General features: G+C 37.1%; 1 protein-coding gene across 51 annotated transcripts in view; it reads left to right on the top strand.

Moving 5' to 3' along the window:
• TENM3 (teneurin transmembrane protein 3) overlaps positions 1-21,434 on the top strand; it is a 1,292,556-nt gene that overhangs the window by 1,190,335 nt on the left and 80,787 nt on the right. For 50 of the 51 annotated variants that reach the window (XM_072927763.1, XM_072927759.1, XM_072927755.1 and 47 more), the window contains 6 exon segments: positions 5,745-5,867; positions 9,690-9,904; positions 16,342-16,552; positions 17,075-17,176; positions 17,322-17,516; positions 18,823-19,023. In XM_072927763.1, the coding sequence (XP_072783864.1) occupies positions 5,745-5,867; positions 9,690-9,904; positions 16,342-16,552; positions 17,075-17,176; positions 17,322-17,516; positions 18,823-19,023 (1,047 nt within the window). 51 annotated transcript variants of the gene reach the window in all.

Genomic DNA, 21,434 nt, shown 5'->3' with positions numbered 1-21,434 from the left:
AAAGCACCGAATTACTAGCTTGAGAAAGGAGCATGCACAACAAATGGGAAACTTCTTCCTGAAGATTATTGCAAAATGTTTTACACAGTGTTAACTAGTAATGGGTTTTTTTAAGTGTTTGCTGTGAAATGTTTTCTCAGTTGCTATTTTAATTATTGAAGGAAGGCTTTGTAGACTGATTACAAACCAAAATAACTAGACTTCCGTGATCTCAAGATCAACCAAGCTTGAAAATGCAGTTTTAAGATGGTTCAGAAATTCTTCAGTGAACTGTGTGGTGACAGATGGCAAAATTACCCAATTGCCTACAACAAATGACAGCATTTTTATGTTAGCATTAAGGCTGCTGTTGGTACAAATGCACTCTTTTAATTTGAGCTCTGAATATTTGAATGTTGCACTCCATTGGCAGGGTGAGGGAGAAAGAGGAGGGTAAGGGCCCAACTGTTAATTTGGTTACTGCTTTGATGTTTGGGATTTGTTCTGGTGAATTTAGTCATATTCACCAGCACCACACACACACACACACACACACAGGCAGTGATACTATATTCATGCCAAGAGCAGCCCAGATCCAAGAGAGTTTTCTCATCTCTGATGCCTCTTCTTTCCACTCTGTTAGAGGGAATGCACTCCTCACCACACTCTAAAGGGTGGCCATGCAGTTAATTTGTCCATTAGCAGTACAAATGTCACCTTAAACAACTCAGTCCAAAGGTAAGTGCTAGCAGAGCTTCAGCAAATGAAGAACTCTTGGTAGCTAGAGATTACTTTGCAGAACAGATGTAGGATGTAGTGACTGAAACAGCAGAATAGGTAGAAGAGCCTAGAATCCCAGGTTAAAGATGGTAGTTTTTTTCATAAATTTAATTCAAATTAAAATTAATAAAATTAATTAAAATTAAGGGGTTTTTTTTTCAGTTTACAAAAATGTAACTATTTAATCATAGGTTGAATAGTTACAAATGGAAACGACCTTTAAAATCATCAAGTCAAATTGTCAACCATGTTCACCATTAAACCATGTGCTGAAGAGCCATAGCCACAGTGTTTTTGGGATGGTGATCCTTCCAGGGATGGTGACTTCACTACTTCCCTGGGCAGTCTGTTCCAATGTTTTACAATCCTTGACATGAAAACATTTTCTCTTAATACCTAATCTAAACCTCCCCTGGCTTAATTTGATGCCTTTTCCTCTTAGCCTGTTACACGTTACATGGGAAAAGAGATGGACGCTCAGCTTACTAAAACCTACTTTCAGGTAGTTGTAGGGATCGTGAGAGTCTCCCTGAACCTCAATTTCTCTGGGCTAAGCAACCCCAACTTCATCAGCTGCTCCTCATAAAATTTGTGCTCCAGACCCTTTACCAGCTTCATTGCCTTTCCCTGGATGTGCTTCAGTACCTCAATGTACGTGTTGCATGATGGCACTCAGGATCATCTGCTCCATGACCTTTCGCAGCACTGAGGTCAGGCTGACAGGACTGGAGTTCCCTGTAACCTCCTTCTGGCCCTTCCTGTAGATAGGTGTCACATTATCCAACTTCAGTCAGCTGGGACATCCACACTTGTCCAGGACTGCTGGTAAATGACTGGAGGTGGCTTGCTGAGCTCTTCTGCCAGCTCCCTGGATGCTCAGGTGAATCCCATCTGGCCCCATGAAGATGTATGTGCCTAAGATGCATAGCAGGTCACTGACAATTCCCTTCCAGATTATGTGGGCTTCATTCTGCTCCCTGACTCTTGTCTCCCAGGTCCAGAGGCTGGATACCTTGATGACAACTGGTCCTGTTAATTAACAACTGAAGCAACAAAGGCCTCAGACTTTTCTTCATCTTTTGTCACTGTTTTCCTGAGAAAGGATGGAGGGTTTTGGCCCTCCTTTTATGGCTGATGTGTTTGTGTAATCATTGGTTGTCTTTTATAGCAGTAGATGGATTAAAGTAGGCTTTGGTCCTCCTAATTTTCTCCCCACATGGCCTCACAACACCTTGTAGTTCTGAGCTGCCAGTGCCTTTTTTCAGGGATGATAAACTCCCTTTTTCCCGAGTTCCATTCAAAGCTCTCTGTTCATCCAGGATCGTCTTCTTTTCCACCAGCCCACCTTTCAGCAGATGGGGATGGCCTATTCCTGTGCTTCTAAGATTTCCTTCTTTATAGCATGTCCAGCTTTCCTTGACTTCTTTACCCCAGATATCATCGTCTGTCTTTCTGCTTAATAATGGTCCTGTTCCACAATGGAAACAATCATCCCAGTCTTGATACAAGTAAGAGAAGGCTTTTGTTAGCATTTGTGGGCACTTTGGAATTGTGACAACCCATCTTTTCTCCCAGCCTCTGAGAATTCATCTATGCTTGCATGCTTGCAGCTGCAAATTATTTTGGATTGAGTTGTTGTGATCCATGACCACAACCATCGCAGTCTGCCTGCCTTGGGGTTGGAGGCATCTGGCATTCTCACACAAGTCCTTGCTGCCATGAGAGTTATGCCAGTATTGAAATGAAAGTCATTCTTGTGTTGGTATCCCCATATATTTGGCAGATTCAGAATTAATGACTGTAGAAGCATCTCTTGGCTTCATTGTCATTCTCTAACACCAAATAAATTCCAAATTTATTATTCCAAACCAGACATGACAGATTATATCTAATCCAAAAATCAAGAAACTTTTTTACATTAGATTTGGGACAAAAATAGCAGCAGGAAATAATGAAATGCAATTTGTTCAAATGTGCTTTAAGTTTTGCTTTATATATCAAATTCTTTATGAAAAGAAGTAAACCTACTATTTCTCTGAACATAGTAGAAACAGAGAAGGCAATTGATCTCCTACATCCCCATCCCAAAGCTAGAAGAAGGTATGCATCCTTTTCTAGACCAAAGGAAATCAGACAAACATGTACACCTCTGCAGTGTGATTGCATCATTCTCCCTTTGGAAATTCAGAACTAGTCCATACCATTTGACTGGAGGGTCCCAGATATCCCACTAAGGTACCAGTCCCAGGTGCTGCTAAACAGATAGTAGCATCAAAAAATTTTATCAGATGCCTCAATTTCCTTATAAAACTGATAAGGATGGAAAGTTTGCTTTTATATTGCACAATAGTGCCTGAGTTTGTCTTCATCAGTCAATTTAACCATGTTCCTAAAGTTCATAATTTCAAAATAAATTCTGTCTTGTAATTTGATACTTTAGCAATAAGCCTGTTTCTTTCATGTTGTTTTCATGTTTGTTGTGAAAGGAGAATTCTCTAAATTCCATAGCACTAGCTCAAGAGTGAGTGTGTGGTTGAATTATTTAGTGTATTAGTGCACACTCTAAGTTTTGTCATTGGAATTGTCTAGCAACAGTTTTGTCTCCTTAAAAAATAATCCTCTATTCCCAGTCTGTGAAACACCTGTATTTATCCATCTGTTCACTTTCATTAAATGTATTGAACTTGTTTCTAGTTCATTGTCAAAGCTGAGAGAGGAATTGTATATTTGCGAGATACAGCTAACACTCCCAGTCTTTGACAGTAAACTACAATGGGACTCACATCAGTACAAAGACAAAGAAAAGGTAGTTGTCACTTACATTGTAGTAATTGTGGTTATATTGATGTAGTCAATATAGATCCCACAGTACTTGCCTTTGAAGACTTCAAATTCCAGCTGTTTTGAATTACAAGGGAATGGCTAGAAGGTCATGCTGGAGCTTCCCCTTCTGATCTCCCAGTGCATGGAGAGGCATAGGGCTGTACATAGCACCAGCAGATGTTAATGATGTTCTAAGCTCCTGTTTTTCTAGAGTTACAAAATTAATGTCATTTTCTTTTCTTTTCTCCAGAAGAACTAATAAAAGGGATAAGAAGACAGCAAAGTTAAGGGAGGTGATTTAGATCTCTGGACTTGAAAACAAGGAATGTACTGGGTTTAAATCATGAAATATTTAGCTATTTGCAGTCTTTCATTGCTGCCAGTGAAATGAACAAGTATAACAAATTGTAGACTTTGACCCTAGGGATTTTATTGAAATATATTAAAACAGATACACTCATCACGTGATTAATACATAAATAAGGATTTCAGCTGATGTAGGGTCAAAATAATGATGGCTAATTCTAGTGAGGTATCACTAGAGATGGTGGTGGTCAGATTTATGATTTAACAAGAGTTGAGAGGGGATAAAAGAAAGATGTTTTTAGGGTCAAGGAACATTCTACATTATCAGACCTTGACAGGCAATTTAAAGTCTGGGAAAGAAGTGTAATGGTAGAGTCAAGGACTTGGAACAAAGAGAATATGTCATCTGTAGTGAGGATTTCAGTCTCTGAAGTAACAGGTCTTTAGTTGCGTTCTGGTTTTTTTGTTTTTTTCAGGTTAAGGAGGAGGCTTTAAGGCAAAGACCTGGCAGACAACCTCTTAATTTGGCAGTTTTTGTTGCCTGGCTAACTGAACTTCCATTTATGCCTGTTCATCTTAAGTAAGGGTTGCCGTGATCAATACAGAGAGATTTAAAGATCAGAGATGAAACCAAATGGATGAAGAATTTTTTGTCATTTGCATAGAGGGAATGAATAAATTATTAATGTTGACTATAGCAGTAACTTTGATTCAGAGAGAGGGAAGTAGCAGAAACAACAAAGTACAGTGAAATATTTTCCTTCTATTTTGCACTAATAGTTAAAAAACATGAGTGCAAATTTTTTTTCCCCAGTGTATTTTTATGCCCTAGTAGCACTGAAAGACTGTTTTAACTGCTTTGCAGAGAACTGTTATCATGGAATGAGCAAACCTACATTACCCCAAGCGCAAACTAGAGTAATTACAATAAAATGAATTTTGGTGGCATTATAGAGACATTGTAAGAGAAAAAAATAATCCAGAGACAGCATGAAATTGTATGCGAGTATCACAGTATAGCACTAAGATAGGGTTTTTTTTTTTTCCATATTTTTACTCTAAAAGTTTAGATGCTGGTTTCATTCCTTAATCCCTGGTGATCAAGGTTCCTTAAAGTTCTCCCTAACACCATGGAAGGTTGACTCTGTTTCATAATTAACTCAGCTAAACTCTTTAACATGGTATCAACTTTCAAATGAACATGGTTGTGGGGAATTAAGTAATTCAGAAACCTTACTTATGCATTACCATTATCAGAGCAAAGTGCCTCAGTGTCCCTGCCTCTGCTCATGGTCTTGGCCTCATTTAGGAGTGTGGGGAATGGACACATAATGGGAGGTTTTGCAGGGTGGTGTTAACAGCATATGAAGTGCTTGTGTCGTAGGTTAGCCCTGCAACACCCACAGCACCCTCCTTCCTCTTCTCCTGTATTTTTTTTCCCTTTCTGGCTAACCAAGACAGATCCATCTGCTGGGAAAATAATTTCTTTTAGTAGGTCATTTAGAAGTTCACTTAAATGATTTGTCTCTTCAGAAGGATCAAAAATGAAAAAAAGAGAAAGAACATAATTACTGCCTATCCTTTTGAACATTGATTTGGGACCGGTAAAAGACTCAAAATGAGACTGGTGAGCTTTCTGTCAACTGTGTTCACTGAAAGCACTGTATCATTAAAGGACAGTGGTAGTAATTGCTTTGTGCTATTGCTGAACTATTAGTCTGCAAATGCTTGTTCATGTAATTTAATTTTTTTTTATGTATGAGTTGCTATTCCACTGCGAAGCATGGAAAGTCATTACTTGTGCAGTTCGTCATTGTGGTTAAAAGCATCAAATAACCTGTATCCTCTACCTTCAGCAATGCATCTGTTTGGCCTCAACTGGCAGTTGCAGCAGACTGAAAATGATACTTTTGAGAATGGAAAAGTGAATTCTGATACTGTGCCAACACATCCTGTAACAGTTCCTGCTGGAGACAGTGGTAAGTGAAATGGGCACCTTTTTTTTTTTTCCCCTTCTTTTGGAACATTTCCTTCCTTTGTGTTTTACTTACATCATCAAACTTTAACCGTTTTCCTCCAAGACCCTATATGGAATGCAAGTACAGAGCATTTGTAAGTAATAGTAATTTTAAACAGATAAGCAGGAACACACAGTTTCTCCTACCTAGCATGAGAAGGGGCCTATGGATCCTGAGCAATAATGCTGATCTTACTAGGAAAGCTAACTGTCAGCCAAAATTCCCCACAGGAATTTACATATGATATTTGATGAGGATAGGACAGCTCTCAGCATATCCAGAGAAGAAGAACCTCTGTTTACTCTAAAATACATGGTAATATTTTTATTGTTGCAGTAGGGTCCCCAGAGATAGCAGGAGGGTGCTAAAGCTGGCTCGGACCATCCTGCCTTAGGGGTCTCGTGTTGAACAAATGGCCACAATAAAGCCAGGGGCCCAAGGTGTAGGGACACACTGTTTCATAAGGGGCACCTGATCCTAAGAGTCAATGTTTGGCACTTTCAGCAACCTTTCAGTAGCTTTGGACAAAAGATTACATGTGTGTGTTCCATCGTAATCACTTTTTCTGAAGTTTTTGTTCCAGAAGAGGCACTTCAGGAATGATTTGCGTATTTTTGAAGCTTCTCTCTTAGCTATGCTTAGAAGGCAACTCATGATCAAGGAGCTTTGTGTGGCATGATGACCTCACTATGGAATATCTTGGATTTTTCTCTACAGAGATTGATGTTTTCTTTTATCTCGTTTTAAATTTCTCTCTGAAATTCAATAAGTCAGATAGAATATGTACATTTGTTTGCTAAGAAAGTCTCTAGCATATAATGTTGAGTCTGAATCATCCAACCAATATATAAAACAGGGGGAGAAAAAACTATCTTAATTTTGTTCTGAGAGCTTTTAAAATACAAACCACATAAAGGGATTATTTTTTTATCGACCTTTTTCCATGTTGCCCTTTAAGATTCTCAAAACATTTAAGAGCTTGTGCACTTTTGGCTAACAGAGGCTTCAAAATCAATAGGTTTTGAATAGAAGACTTGATTTAAATGGTTGATGAATGCAGTGTTTGTTTCATTACACAAAAATCCATTTTCCCATTCACAAGGTACATCTGACCTCCTTACCCCTGAAAACGAGGAAGCCTCTGCCAGAAATTGACATCTTGAAAATTTTTTCAAATTATCACAGATCCAAGTCATAGAAAAGTTATAGCTCTGTTCCCTCCTTTTGTCATTTTTCAGTTCCCTCCTTTGTCCTTTTGCCTCTGAAACCTCTCCAGCAGGATATTTTCTTCTCATTTCCTTTACCTTCCTGCCATATTTTTTTTTTGTAGAGAGTCATTATCACTTCCTGTTTTCTTAATTGTTTTGAATGAAGAGCAAAAAATCTGCTCTGTGGTTGTGAATATTGATGCTGCAGTGACAGCTTTTCATCCCATTGTCTTCTGCATTCAGTAGCCATATATACTTTAATATATACTTTATTATATATATATAGTATATATAAAGTATATAAATACACTTTATTTTATAAAATATATTGATGTTTTTGTAAATATTTTATAAAGACTTACTGGGTTTTTCCCTTGGTAATTTTTAATTTTTTTAACAAACTAAAACCTGTTATACACTGCCTCAAAAATAAAAGGAAATAACAAGGATTTCAAATACATTTTTGCTTCCTTATGTCCCTAATTACTGTTCAAGATAACAGGGTTAATTCCACCCACTTGAAATGCTGTCCTCTGCAGAATATGGTATGTGGTCATTTATCAGCATGCATCAATAGTGAACAACAGAAAGACCAGAGAGTACACATTTTAAACCACAAAAGAGGGACCAGTTAGGCAGAAGGGAAAGTGTGATGACTAGATGTGAAATGTGAGAAGTGAGGCCTCTGTGCTATCCCACTGGTTACTGAAAACTGTAAGGAAGAATCAATGAAGCCTTGATTCAGATACTTTGACAGCTGAAAAACTTTCAGTACCACCCTTCTCTAGTCCCCTGGTAATGTCCTGATCCTCTGATTTGGATTTGAGAAATTTCAACCACCTTAATAGTAAATGTGTATGAACATAACATTTCATGTTTTGGTTTAAAGCAGTGTGTAAGAACTGTTATTGTTTAGAAAATGGAAAGGAAATTATAACACTATGAAGATATTTCTTATGCTCGTTGAGATACAATAGAGAACAAAGAATAATTAACACCCTAATGTTAGGGTGACAAACAGCTGCTGACAGCTTTGAGAGAGGTGTTGGGGTGCTAAAGGGGCATGTGGCTACAAAGTAAAACCAATTTTTTTTCTGTGAAGAACATAGGAGTGCTTAAGTGTATTATCTACTGAGTGTTGAACCCCAGAAACAGGCATTCCTGGGAAGTTGGTTAATGTATTTGATAAACAGCACTTACTCAAGCTGTCTAGCTCATCTTTTCAGTAGTACAAGGCAGTTATTTTTCATTTGAAATGTAGAAATATGGGAAGTTGCAGATCAATATGGCAAACAAGTGTTTATTGTTTAGTGATTACCCATCATCAGTGTGTGAATTTGTTCAACACAATATGTTTAAATTTGAAGAAAGAAGTAAAAAACAAATGCCTAAATAAACTGAAATAGTGAATACAGATCCATCTTCTAGAATAACACACAAGTATTATAAAATGTTAAGTCCAAATTTAGAAAAGCATTAGACTCATCCTGAAAAGTATTTAAAAACTAGTGTCTTCAAGATCAAGATATTTCACTGTCTCTTCTCAACAGCACTCTGATCAATGTGATAATCCTGTGAAACATTTTCAGTGACTGCAATGCCATTGTGACACAGCTCTGATGATGATACAAGTTCCCACTCAAGGCCTCTCAGCAGTGCTTCCGTACCTGTTTAATTCAGCAGCAGTCTCAGTTCATCTTGGATGCACAATAAGTGGCAAGGATCAATGTGTGACCTCACCTGGCATTTCAGATTTTAATCTAGTTTTTTTTACAGTCTAAATGTTTGCAAAAAGGTTGTGTCAGTTTGTTCCATCAAATGATGAATAATGTAGAATTTGAACGTAAAAGACAAGGCGGAATTGTCAGTTCTTCAGAACACTTGTATGCAAACAAGTGAGCATCACATGAACATGCTTATCACATGCAGATGGATTTAGTTCAAACTTTATAATAGACTAGCAGATGAAAAAAATATGAATTGGTAAAAACACAGCAAACTCCCAGACTATAATGACAGTTCCATTTTTCTTTGTATTGTTTCATTCAAGCCTCACTTTCATGTGCCAGCTGCTTCAATACAGCATTGCTTGCTTAAACAAAACCAAAATTAGGTAACCAGAGATGTAGGTTTTGTTAGTATTGAATAAATGCTCTGATATTTAATGTAGAAAATGATTATATTAGTTCTCTTGACTACTTTTGTTTATGTATCTATTGCTCTTAAAATCCGTATGCTGCATTTTGCTTTTTCTTTTTTTTTTTCTTTTTAATGTGAGATTTTATTCTGAGAAACCCCTGTTAAAATGCTAGGGGAAAAAAATACAGTTTAATGTAGATTCTAAACCACTTCCATAATGGTCCTTCTTAGGGATGCTATAGCATTTTTAGTATTCAGGTATTTGTGGTATCTTTGCCTTTTTATTTCCAAATCATTGAATTCCTGGGATCTTGTATTCAAAAAGGTTGTCAGATAACATTTTTCTGAAGTAATTCTAAATATTTGAAGATATATATGAAGGATTTAAAGCCAAAAAGGAGCACTAATTTTTTATCTCATTGTTCTAAACCATCAGGAAAATTAGGAGGATTTGCACAAGAAAACAACACTATAGATTCTGGAGAACTTGATATAGGCCGAAGAGCGATACAAGAAGTGCCCCCTGGGATTTTTTGGAGATCACAACTCTTCATTGATCAGCCACAATTTCTAAAATTCAATATATCCCTTCAGAAAGATGCATTGATTGGAGTATATGGTCGAAAAGGCTTACCACCTTCACACACTCAGGTGAGAACTGCTTGCGTTTAAAGTAGCACATGATTGAAAACCATGATCTTTTATCTTTTGTAGCTTTTTTATCTCTCAGGATTCTATTCTTTTCCATTTTGCTGATTTTTATTATTACTGTTTATACTTCATTGATCTCGTGTGATGACCAGAACATTGGTAATACTCTGTGTTGGTATCTAGAATGGGGGTACATGGTATTCTTATTTATGAGCTGTTTTATTGCCTAATCAGTGATTCTTTAGATATGGAGTTGTTTCATGCAGAATTTATAGCTACTTTTTTCTATTCTTTGGTATATTCACATATCTTTAAAAACCTAAGCAAACTAATAGAGAATCTTACGGCCACACATAAGGTGTGGTTGAGAGTTCCTGCCAACAGCACATTAACCAAATTTCCAAACAAGAAGACAAGCAAATACTACAGTATTTACGGCTTGTTGTCTCACAAAATAAAAACATAAAAGAAAAATTATGTAATGCGTATTTACAAAGATACAGTGAATTGGGGTTATAAAAGTGGCGGTCTTCACTAGGCATCTAGTGTCATGAAACTTTGATCTTTAGTGTCCCAGAGGATTTATTCTGTTCCACCCCTCAGAAGATTTCTAATGACACCTTTTATCGCATATGGTCACACTTCCTAGTAACAAAAAGCCACTTTTTATCTGTAGTGATATGGATATGAACAGTTAAAGTATAAAAGAATGAACAGTCTTCTGGATTGGCAGGAGAAACAGAGAATCAGTGCCTCAGATGGTATTTTAGCATTAATTGTAGTCATATTAGTTTTAAGATTTAAAACCCGCCAAGATTAGGTTTCTTTCAGCACAATATTTGTCCAAGTGCTGTCTGAGATCCATTTTTCCACCTGAATAGGTATTTTAGCTCATTTTCTTCTACCTCATTTGGAGAAACATCTTAGTGACTTTTGAGTGTATGGGTTTGCTGTGGACACAAATCTAAGTATAGCAACCATATGGTATAATTGTATCAAAGCTTGACTGACTGTGTGTGATACACAGTTGTAGCAGCAAATCCATAGGTGCAAAATTCATATATTTTAATACAGTCCCATTTTTTTAAATTTGAATTTTATGCTACTGCACTATTTAAATTTTTTTGGGTTTTTTTATTCAGATATAACTGTTAAAGTATGTACAATATAGAAATACGTTACTAATATATTAATAATTATTACACCTACTTAACAGATAAAAACTACAGAGAAAGAGTAAGCAAAGCAGGTAAAGTCATTGAATGTTACATTAACTTTATTTTGTAGTTTAGTTTCCATTTAAGTAGAAACACTTTACTGAATGCAGAAAGTGAACTTTGTTTACTTAAAAATTTGATCTTCATAATAATGATTAAATGGATTTTCTTCAGACCTTCACATATGAACACCCACCCTCAGGCTGACAACAACCACATGAAATTCTAGAGTAGAGAAAATTGATTCAGAAAGTTATCAGCCATTTGAAATAGGTGTTTAGAATACAAATGCCATCTCAATGATAACAGTAACAGGAGTTAAGGGAATACATGTGTGGCATGAAGGAATAAAACTGAAGAAGCTGATCTAGACTATGCATTTATATGAGAAGTTATGCAAGTAAGTACATCTATTAAAAAATTATCTTTACCTGATTCCTTATCCTGTCAAAAGTTTGAAACAGGAGTGCCCTTTATCCAAAAACACAGAGACTACTAAATCTGTTTCCTGTCCTCTGTATTACACAGACTCCAAGTTCTTACTAATGTTTAGGTAAGATATAACAGAAATAATCATATGTGAGTCCTGCTTGACATTTTGGATATATTGTCCCCAGGGTATAGGTCAAGATTTCTTGTCCTATATTTGCCTGGTATATAATTAGAGTATTTTTAACAAATCATTGACTGACATTTGATTCATTGAAAAATTAGGCATGCTTACTTATCAGTGCCCTAGTGAACTTATAAGGCTGCTAAAGCTTCCCAAGGGTACAGGTTTATCAGAATGTTTGTATAGCCTTGAACCCAATGATGTCTGGTTTAAGTGTCTGAGATAAAACATGTATGTAATCTTCTGAAAATGCAGTTTCAGTAAGCAGTTGGGTTTTATTTGCGACCATGCTCCTTCATGTGGGGGAAAAAATGGATTAAAATACATCTTGATAGTTTAGGCCTTTCTCCAACAAAGTCCTAACACAGGACTTTGGTGAAGACACAACTCATCCTGGTAAAATACATATTTAACTGAAGTAGCTTATGTAAAAAAAATAAGGTATTTTGGCAAAAAATACATTTCTTAGAACACTGAGGGGATTACAAGCATAAGTCCATTTATTGCTTTCTTATTTCCCCTAACTCTTATGGCTTGTACTGACAAAAGTTCCTAACTGCAAGCTGGGCATAGGTAGCTGGGACAGACTAACAGCTGATGTTTGGCTTCACTGCATCCTTCCATTCCACTTCCATCCTTCACTTCCATCCTGTCCATTAGACAAGGCAGCTCACTCATGTGGCTCCAAGTGTCACAGGAACATAGCAGACAAGCACATAAATATCCATGCTGAGTTTGGTCGAAGGCCCATCTAGCCTTCTGTCTCTGATGGGGGCCATGAGCAGAAACAGAGAGATTAATAAAGCAGCATGATAATATTGTAGTTATTGTAGCACAATATGCTTTTGGCCTCCAGAGTTTTAAGGCTGAAGGACTTTGCTGAGTCAGTGATGCTGTCTTTGATTTGTCTACAAATCTTTGATAGATTCTTTTTTCCTGTGACTTTGCATAGTCACCTTTGGATCTATGGAAGCTTTTAGTATCTGTGACATTTGCAGCAGGGCTTAACTACATATCTCACACTGTACTCAGTGTGTTTTGAGACAGTAGCTTTTGTTAGACACACTGTTGGCAGTGTTTTGGAAGAGGCAGGGCAGAAGGTCTCATTAATTTCTTCTCCATGCCACCCTTGATTAATGGATCTCTAGTATTATCAGAAAGGTGTATTTTTTCCAATCTGTCATTCTTTTCATGAAAGCTTTTTCAGTCCTTTGGTTATCCTTTTCTGAATGTTCACCCGTTTTAATGCAGCCTTTTCAAGGTGTGGAGACCAGAACAGCACAGAACATAAGAGGTATTTAACTATGATGACGTCATCCAATGCCTTAATGATGTCTGGCTTTTTTTTTTTTTTTTTTTTAAATTATTGAGCTCTTATTTCCATAATCTGTCTACCATAGCTCAAAGATCTCATCTTATAATGACAAAAGTTGGCTCAGAGCCCATCTCTGGATGTGTAAAGCTAGGGTTGTTTCATAAGGACTTCGAAACGTAGCATCTCACTCACATATATCACTTCATGTCTGTGTCTCTTAAATGCTATCTGCCCTTATCTTCTAGTCACAGAATGACAAGTGCTAATAACAAAATTTATGGAAATGAGCAACTGCTGCTTGTTTCTCAAACGTCAGTATTTGAATTTTCAGATCTTATGTTAAATAATGGAGAACTTACTACATCCTGCACTCTGCCAGCATTTGTAATGTTGCCTTGTCACCTGTCCTCCTCCAAAATCTTTGCTCATATGCCTGTGATACCCTACATGTGTAACCACACAGCACAATTTTCTTTAGCTCCCTCCTTACACCTTCGATTTTTCTACCAATGTGTGTCTTTGTCACCTTTGACAGTAATGCAAAACTTGCCTTGTACAATTGCCACCTTGTTCTCCACTTCTCTCCTGTACCCATTGCCTGTGTATCCACCTCTTTTTTGTACCACCTGACAGTGAGTAAGAGGACACTGTAGTCAATATCTGTCCCTAAGTGCACAACCTCTGGTGCCAATTATCCTTTTATTGCAGGGGACAGAACAAAAGTATGGTAGAAATAAGCTTGGGAGAGGTTTCAAGAAGTCTTAGTTTACACCCTTGTCTTGTAATAGAATAAATTGTATATAACTATTCCTATCAATCTTCGAAAATTCTGTTAATTAAGCAGTAACAGTATGCAGAAAGTTTAACTCTTCTTCTGTCCCATAATCCAAAATAATAGGAATATAGCATGTAGGAAATTGTTTGATTTATTGTATTCAGGACAGAATTTTTGGTTGCTTTGCTGTATTCTCTTTAGGTGTCAAAATTAGTCTCAAGCACAGCTACTATTAATGTGTGACAGACTGATCTGAGATGCATGGTTCTCTTTCTGTGGAATCATAAATAAATCAACCAGAAGTAATTGTCGGTGGCTGTTCATTCAAAACCCAATCAATGCAAGCCTGAAAGTCTTTGTGACACTTTCTAAAAATGTCAGTTCCATTGCAGCCAGAGAATCAATATGTTTATTTAAAGAGACTTTTAAGAATAAAATAGACTTTGTTTTAAAGCAAAACTGTATGGTATGGTAGGACAAAACATCATATTTAGACTCAATGTAAAGGAAATTAATTTATCCTAATAGGAGAAAAATAAAATTAGTATGGTTTTGCTTATGAAGATAATTGTTTTTCCAGTCTGTTTTTGTTGCCATGTCCCAAATATAAAAAAGCAGCTTTTAAAAGGGTTTGTTAAGATCAATTGGTTTTTTTTCTGGGGGACAGAATGAACAGCTAATTCCCTTCTGTATTGCTTTTTAAGTGTAGTCTAAAATGGTGTTCTGATAAGAGCATATGTCCTTATTACATTACAAATAGAAAATCGTGAATTGTATTGTGCTTGTCAGCCATTAGTGGCCAATCAAATTGTGTAACCACTTGTTCCTGTATCAAAAATACAGTTTTAATCTGAAATCGTCCTTCTTCAAAAGTGGTCTCTTGCCATATACTAATTACTATTGTCTATGAATGACCTGTTAAAACTCAGAACCTTCCCTTTTTAAAAATCTTATAACCACCAGAGAGGCAGGAGTGAAAAAAAGCCAAAATTGTTTTTCTCTCTCTCATAAAATAAGATAAATATTTAATACTCTGACAAATGAGAGTGTTGAATGGTTTTGAATAATTGCTCTCCCAAAATGATCACATTCATTTCCATGCAGTGCAGCACATACAGAGCTGCCGAGGCACCGGCTTCTGCGCATCCTAATCACATTCTGTTCTATCCTGCTCATTCAGACAGAGCTGGAAAAGCATCTCAGGTGTTGATAGAGTCGTATTAACTATGCATTTCCTTCACATCCTGCCTGGTGGGAAAATGATTCGGAATACTGGGACAAGCAATCTTACAATACCAGTGAATTTTGGCCTGCAATTTCAAGAAGAGAACATAAGTACTTAAACCCTTTTTCCAGGACAAAGGCTATCATATTTTCTTTTGTCTCAGGAGCAGTTTCTGAAGGTCACAAGTCATGGTGGAAAAATCACTGATCCTGTGGTCCTGGGAACTGATCTTATCCCAGATCTTGTGAATCAGTGGTTCTACATGCTGGCCTTTAATTTAATGTAATTTCATTTGAGAGAGATCTTCAACACATGGAAAGATTGAAGGTTTATGTGCTAAAGTTCACCTCATATGATAAACATGTGTCACAGTAGAAGTGAAACTTTGAACAGTCTTAGCAATAAAAGCAGAGAGCCTCTGCCACAAGCAATAATGCTCTTCAGTTTTCTTACCAGTTTAATTTTGCTCTATACATACTGATCTTTACATGTTCAACATGAAGAAAACAAGTTTCAAGCCATGAGAACAGACTCCAGATAGTGTACAATCAGTGTAGGGCCTGGAGCAGTTTTAGCCCTCCAGGTGCTATTAGCCTAGTTAAGGCGCATAAACATGCATAACATGCATAAGAACTTGTGTTGTAAGTTTGCTTGTTTTATCAGCTGAGATGCTGCTACATTTTTCCAAGCCTCATGTTAGTTGTTAAAATACAGTATGTGCTGTCCATTGACCTGAGGTACCATGGGGCTTGGTCAGTTTGTAATTTTTGATAGTTGAAATGTTTTCTGATTTCCTTCTCCTGTTTTGAGCTGCTGTGATGAGAAGTAAAGCTCTTGCTCTCCTTCCTCAAAAATTCCAGACTGTACAAAAGGAGGATTGAGCAGTTAATCCTTCATCTGAAATTAAATAAGGAAAAGTAGATTATGGGTATCTGACATTATTATTTTTATTAGCCCATATGTATGTAACACAGTTTGAACGTTAGCTCTTACCTGTAATTAAGGTGCCAGTCATGACTGCAGACTCATTTCAACTGCTATTTTCTTCCCCCAGTGTATGTAATGGGTTAATTGGCCACTTTCTACTGAAAATGTCTTTCCAATAAGCATGAGACCTTGTTGGTAATTTTATTAGAATGCTTAGCAAGGAGCAAAGAAGGAAGAAAGGGTTGGTTTCAGCTCCTGATTCCCTGTTCCAAAAGGAAACTCTTGGTCTAAATACAAGCATATTGTCAGGGTGGTGCCATGGTCAGCCCATGACTTGTCAAGCTCCCGTGTGTGCTTCGTTGCAGTATGACTTTGTGGAGCTCCTGGATGGCAGCCGGCTGATTGCAAGGGAGCAACGCAACCTGCTGGAGTCGGAGCGAGCAGGACGGCAGGCGAGGTCTGTCAGTCTCCACGAGGCAGGTTTTATCCAGTATTTGGATTCTGGCATCTGGCACCTGGCCTTTTATAATGATGGGAAAAATGCAGAGCAGGTGTCTTTTAATACCATAATTATAGGTAAGCATAATCTTTAAAGCTCTTACCAAATGCTAGCTTGGGGTCAGGTTTTTGGGAATTCATAGATCGGTTTTCATAGTTAAATGAGATTTTTTTTTTTTGCATGTTTTCCATTTATGTGTTTATTTTGCTACTCGGAATAAAACACAGAGTATATATTTTAATTTCTTGATCTAAGGCATAAGGGTTTTAATTTCCTAGTCTAAGGCATAAGTACTTCTAGTGAAACAGTTCTTGAAAGGAGGATGCTGTTTTGAAATATTTATTAAATGGCACAGGACTAGATTTAAGTATGGAGCTCATATAGTTTTACACTTGTAATTTTTTCCTTTTTGTTGGAATATAATGTCCTAAGATACTGGGGACATCGACAGTAGAAAATCACAGTTATCCATGTTCTTCAAACAAAACAAATGTAAACTCTTCTTGCAGGGAGAGCAAGCTGTCAATTTGTAGTGGCTCAAATGATAGCTACTTCATACAGTGGGCACCTGTGAATTATCCTTCTCTTTTTCCTTTTAGAGTCTGTGGTGGAATGCCCCCGGAATTGCCATGGTAACGGTGAATGTGTTTCTGGATCCTGCCATTGTTTTCCTGGGTTTCTGGGCCCCGATTGTTCAAGAGGTAAATCAACCCAATGCTTTTCTCAAGCCAGTTTAAGTGAGCATGAAGACAAATACATCAGAAAAGCAACATCTCAGATGTTCTTCTTTATAAAGCTTTGGTGAAGATCTTTATTTTGATTGTTCTGCTGTGTTCTTTTTCACAGCAGCCTGCCCAGTGCTGTGCAGTGGCAATGGGCAGTACTCCAAAGGACGCTGCCTGTGTTACAGTGGCTGGAAGGGCACTGAGTGTGACGTGCCTACGAGTCAGTGCATCGATCCCCAGTGTGGGGGACGGGGCATTTGCATCATGGGCTCTTGTGCCTGCAACTCTGGGTACAAAGGAGAAAACTGTGAAGAAGGTAAATGAGTAAATATTTTTGCCAGCACTGGCTGTTGTTGGTCAGGTTAACAGCTGGCACATCTGGCTCTATAAATTTTTCTAGATTTAGATCTTATGCACTAACCCTGTTTCTTCAAAAATCACTTTACAATACTACAAATCAAGTTTTGGAATCACTAGTATCACTGAATCCTACAGAATTATTGTACTCTATTTATTCTCAAGTAAGCAGTGGGAAAATTCAAAGTAACGTGCATGTAATGTTTTTGCTTGCCAGTATATATGGGTTTCATCTGGCTGAAGTCAGCTAAGAAGAAAGCACATGAAACACATATGTAGGAATTCTTATTGAACTTTCTAAGTATAGAGTAATGATTAATTTATTGCATTTGTTAGTAGTCTTTTCCACTGACCAGATTGTGCAAAGTGCTGATTCAAATGCATTGGGAGAAAAATGATGCATTATTCTTGTATTCCAGAGATATGCATAATAATATTCATTCTGGTCTGGTTCAAAATGTGGTTCATTTTCCATTCTATTTTTTTAGGGAGTAAAAACTGCTATTTTCTTCCCCAATCAAATTGATTTTATTGATCTCCACGTACAAAGTAATGCAATTAAGTCTCTGGAATTAAATTTTCAGGCCATTGACCCTACAAGTGTAACATTTTATTGAGTCAAATTGCTAAATTAAATCTCATCATCTAAAGCACAAGTGAATTAAGACAGATAGACAGTATGCAACTCATTCATTTTTGAAACAATTTGGGTCTCCTGTGTAGCTGTCAAAACTGTATGGCAGTGGATTGGGTCAGTTTTACCAGGGAATAGTGCTGCAGAGAATCCAACACTTACTACATTATGATTAGGCAGATTTCTTGCCCAAGACCCGAAGCCAATCTTGCTCTAATTCAGTAAAATAAGCAAACCTTGAAACATTCTCCATTGATTCAGTGGTAACCTGTAACTGTCTTGATATCAGTTATGTGCATGCACAAAATTTACAGGATCAGAAAGTGTTCTTGCAAGGAAAATTGCAGGTATGTAAGAAGTGACGACAAAGAGTGATTTGCCTTGTAGCCAGAGAAGGGAGGCTGGCACAAAGAGCTTAGTCCACTCTGTCTTTACCTCATTCATTGCAATGAAAGAAAGGTGAACTTCACAACTTCAGCCTACTAATATTTGCTTTCAAGATGAGTGCAATGCTGCCTATTTCATAAGGTCTTGAAATGTGAATGAAGCCCAAAAGTGCCGTTGGCATTCTGGGTTGATTACCGTTGTTAGGATTGACAGCTTTAAGTTGATTTTTCTCATCTCCCTGCAGCGGATTGCATGGACCCATCCTGCTCCAGCCACGGTGTGTGCATCCACGGCGAGTGCCACTGCAACCCGGGCTGGGGGGGCAGCAACTGTGAGATCCTGAAAACAATGTGCTCTGACCAGTGCTCTGGTCATGGCACCTACCTTCAAGAGAGTGGTAGCTGCACCTGTGACCCCAACTGGACAGGTCCAGATTGCTCCAATGGTAAGAGTTAAAAGCACTGGCATTTTATAAAATGTTGATGTCTTGAATAGCAGCATTTTAATGACATTACTGTGTTAGGACCTGACCTGCTGAGCTGCTTGATCTCTTGGACTTGACTTCAGCATGAATTGTAAATTGATTCAGATGTTCAAAATAATTGATGAGTTTGAAGAATTGGAAAATCAATGTATTTGTTTGTACATTTTAACTGCCTTCATCTGGTAACTTCAGGTATTTCACAAGCAAGCTCAGAAGGTTCTTTGCATGATATGAATATTTCCTAATACATCTACTTAGAAACTTAAAACTACGGTAGTGAAACCAGGGGCATTCATATTTCAAGACTCTCTCCAGCTAATTTGAGGTAATTTTCCTGAAAAACAGATAGCATTCAAGTTTGAAGGCAAAGAGAATGCAAGAATGAGTCTTAAACAGTTTTCGAGGCAAGGTGCAGGCTGCCAGGGTGGAAGGAATTGGTAGGAGTGAAGAAGCAGAGGAGAATTTTTTGAAATATGGAGCTGAGTTTATTAAAACCATAGTCTGAGCTTAGAAAGAAAAGGAGAAAACTAGAGGTACTGCCACAGAGACCAGAATCTAAATATTTATAAAGTATGACAGCAGCTTTTTGACAAATATGAGTTTTTAGAATCTTGTTTGGTAGCCACATATCAAAAAAGAAATCATGTCTAACTGTGAGACATGTATTTGTCTAAACCAGTTCATCTAAGAACTCAGACATTTTGTTAATGAAAACTGAACACATGGGCTAGCTGGGTTTATGCCAGCTTATGAATAAATATAACTTTTTCATGAGGAACCATCTTTTTGAAACAAATGTACTTCCTGACCAGGATCTGTGATAGTTCATAATGGTTTATGCATACAGGAGTGATAGAGTTCCAAACATGCAAGAAAAAGTGACAAAGAGAAGAAAATGTTGTCTTCTGTGACTTTTGTTTAGAAGAAAAAATCCTTTTCTGTTTCTAGCACTAAAAATGGCTATTTGTGTTAGACCCTGTCTAGTTCTAGGCAAAACATGGATCCCCTATTTACTGACATGTCCTCTGCGCTTCTTTTGATGACAAGTTATGCTCCATCTTTTACCTCTGTTTCATGGAATGATTTGTCATTAAAATAACATCAAATATTTCTGATCTCAAGTGTGTCAGACTCACAAAAGAATGTTTCTAAGAACATGCAGAGATTATTTGCTGAAGCTGTGCAAAATGACCTTCAGAGCAGTACACTAAAAAAAGTAAATTTTACCCATAAACATGTTGTTAAGCTGTTAGATGAAGAAAAGAATGAGTTATTTCCATCAGAGGGTTTTATAGGTTTGAAATCAGCAGAGCTTTCCTCTATCTTCATCAGCAGTTTGTCCGTTAATTAGCCCTTCAATTCCACTTCAATTAAATTAACTCTAATTAATAAATTCATTACAAAGATTGACGCACCTTGCTCAAAGCTGGTGTGCTAAAAGCTGATAAACACCTTCACCCTAATGAAAAATTGATTAGATTGAAGAGAAATAAACCTTTCTTTCTTGGAGCTGCAGTGATGTTTTGTGACTCTGAAGTTAATCAAACCATCTTGCATCTTTTAATCAAAAATTTAATTCAAAGTAGATATAAAATGCTATATATTTGGCAGGGGGGAAAGGAGGGGAAAATTACAGCTGTCTTTCTCCATAAAGGTTTTGGCTGTTTCTTAAGGGAAATGTCACAGCTCCTTGATACTGTGTTTAATGCTCCACAGCACTTTGAGGCAACAGAGAAGAAAAACACTGTTGATCAGGAGACTGGAAACCTTTCTTGCACTGAATGCGAGTTTCTTTTGCTGTTAAAAATAATTTTGATCTTTTATTACTGAACTACTTGCTGTCTTTTACAGGAAAAAAAACAACTAAATTTAGTATTTCTATGAACCATAAATTACTACAGACAGCTGTACACCAAGGAACTAAAAAGTCCCCCAGGCTGTATTGTATCTCTTTGTTTTTCTGTTTTCTGCTTAGCAGAAGTAAAGTTTGCTGGAGTCTGACTAAATGAACCAAAATAGTAAATGCAAAATCTGGCAGTGTAAATTATCATCTTGTATTAGCTGAGACTTAATATGTGTTGTTTGGCCTTTGACTACCTTTGGCTGTTAACATATTTTTCAATTATTCTATCAGATAGAAGATCCTGTTACTATATGTAAATGACAAGTTCAATTGCTGTATGTTGATTTATTTTTTTAACAAAGTATTATTGAAACCAGACTGTTCATAGCTGTCAGTGATACAAATTTACTGAAAGTAAAAGAGTAAAATGATCTTTTATACTTTACAGATGTGTCAGTGTGTCAGAATAGTGCTAATTTGTCTCACTAAGGCTGATTCTTTATGATGAAAAATGTGTCAGCAATGCCAC

The sequence above is a fragment of the Taeniopygia guttata genome, chromosome 4, assembly GCF_048771995.1.
Source record: "Taeniopygia guttata chromosome 4, bTaeGut7.mat, whole genome shotgun sequence".
Taxonomy (NCBI): Eukaryota; Metazoa; Chordata; class Aves; order Passeriformes; family Estrildidae; genus Taeniopygia; species Taeniopygia guttata.
This window is presented reverse-complemented; position numbering and strand designations above follow the sequence as displayed.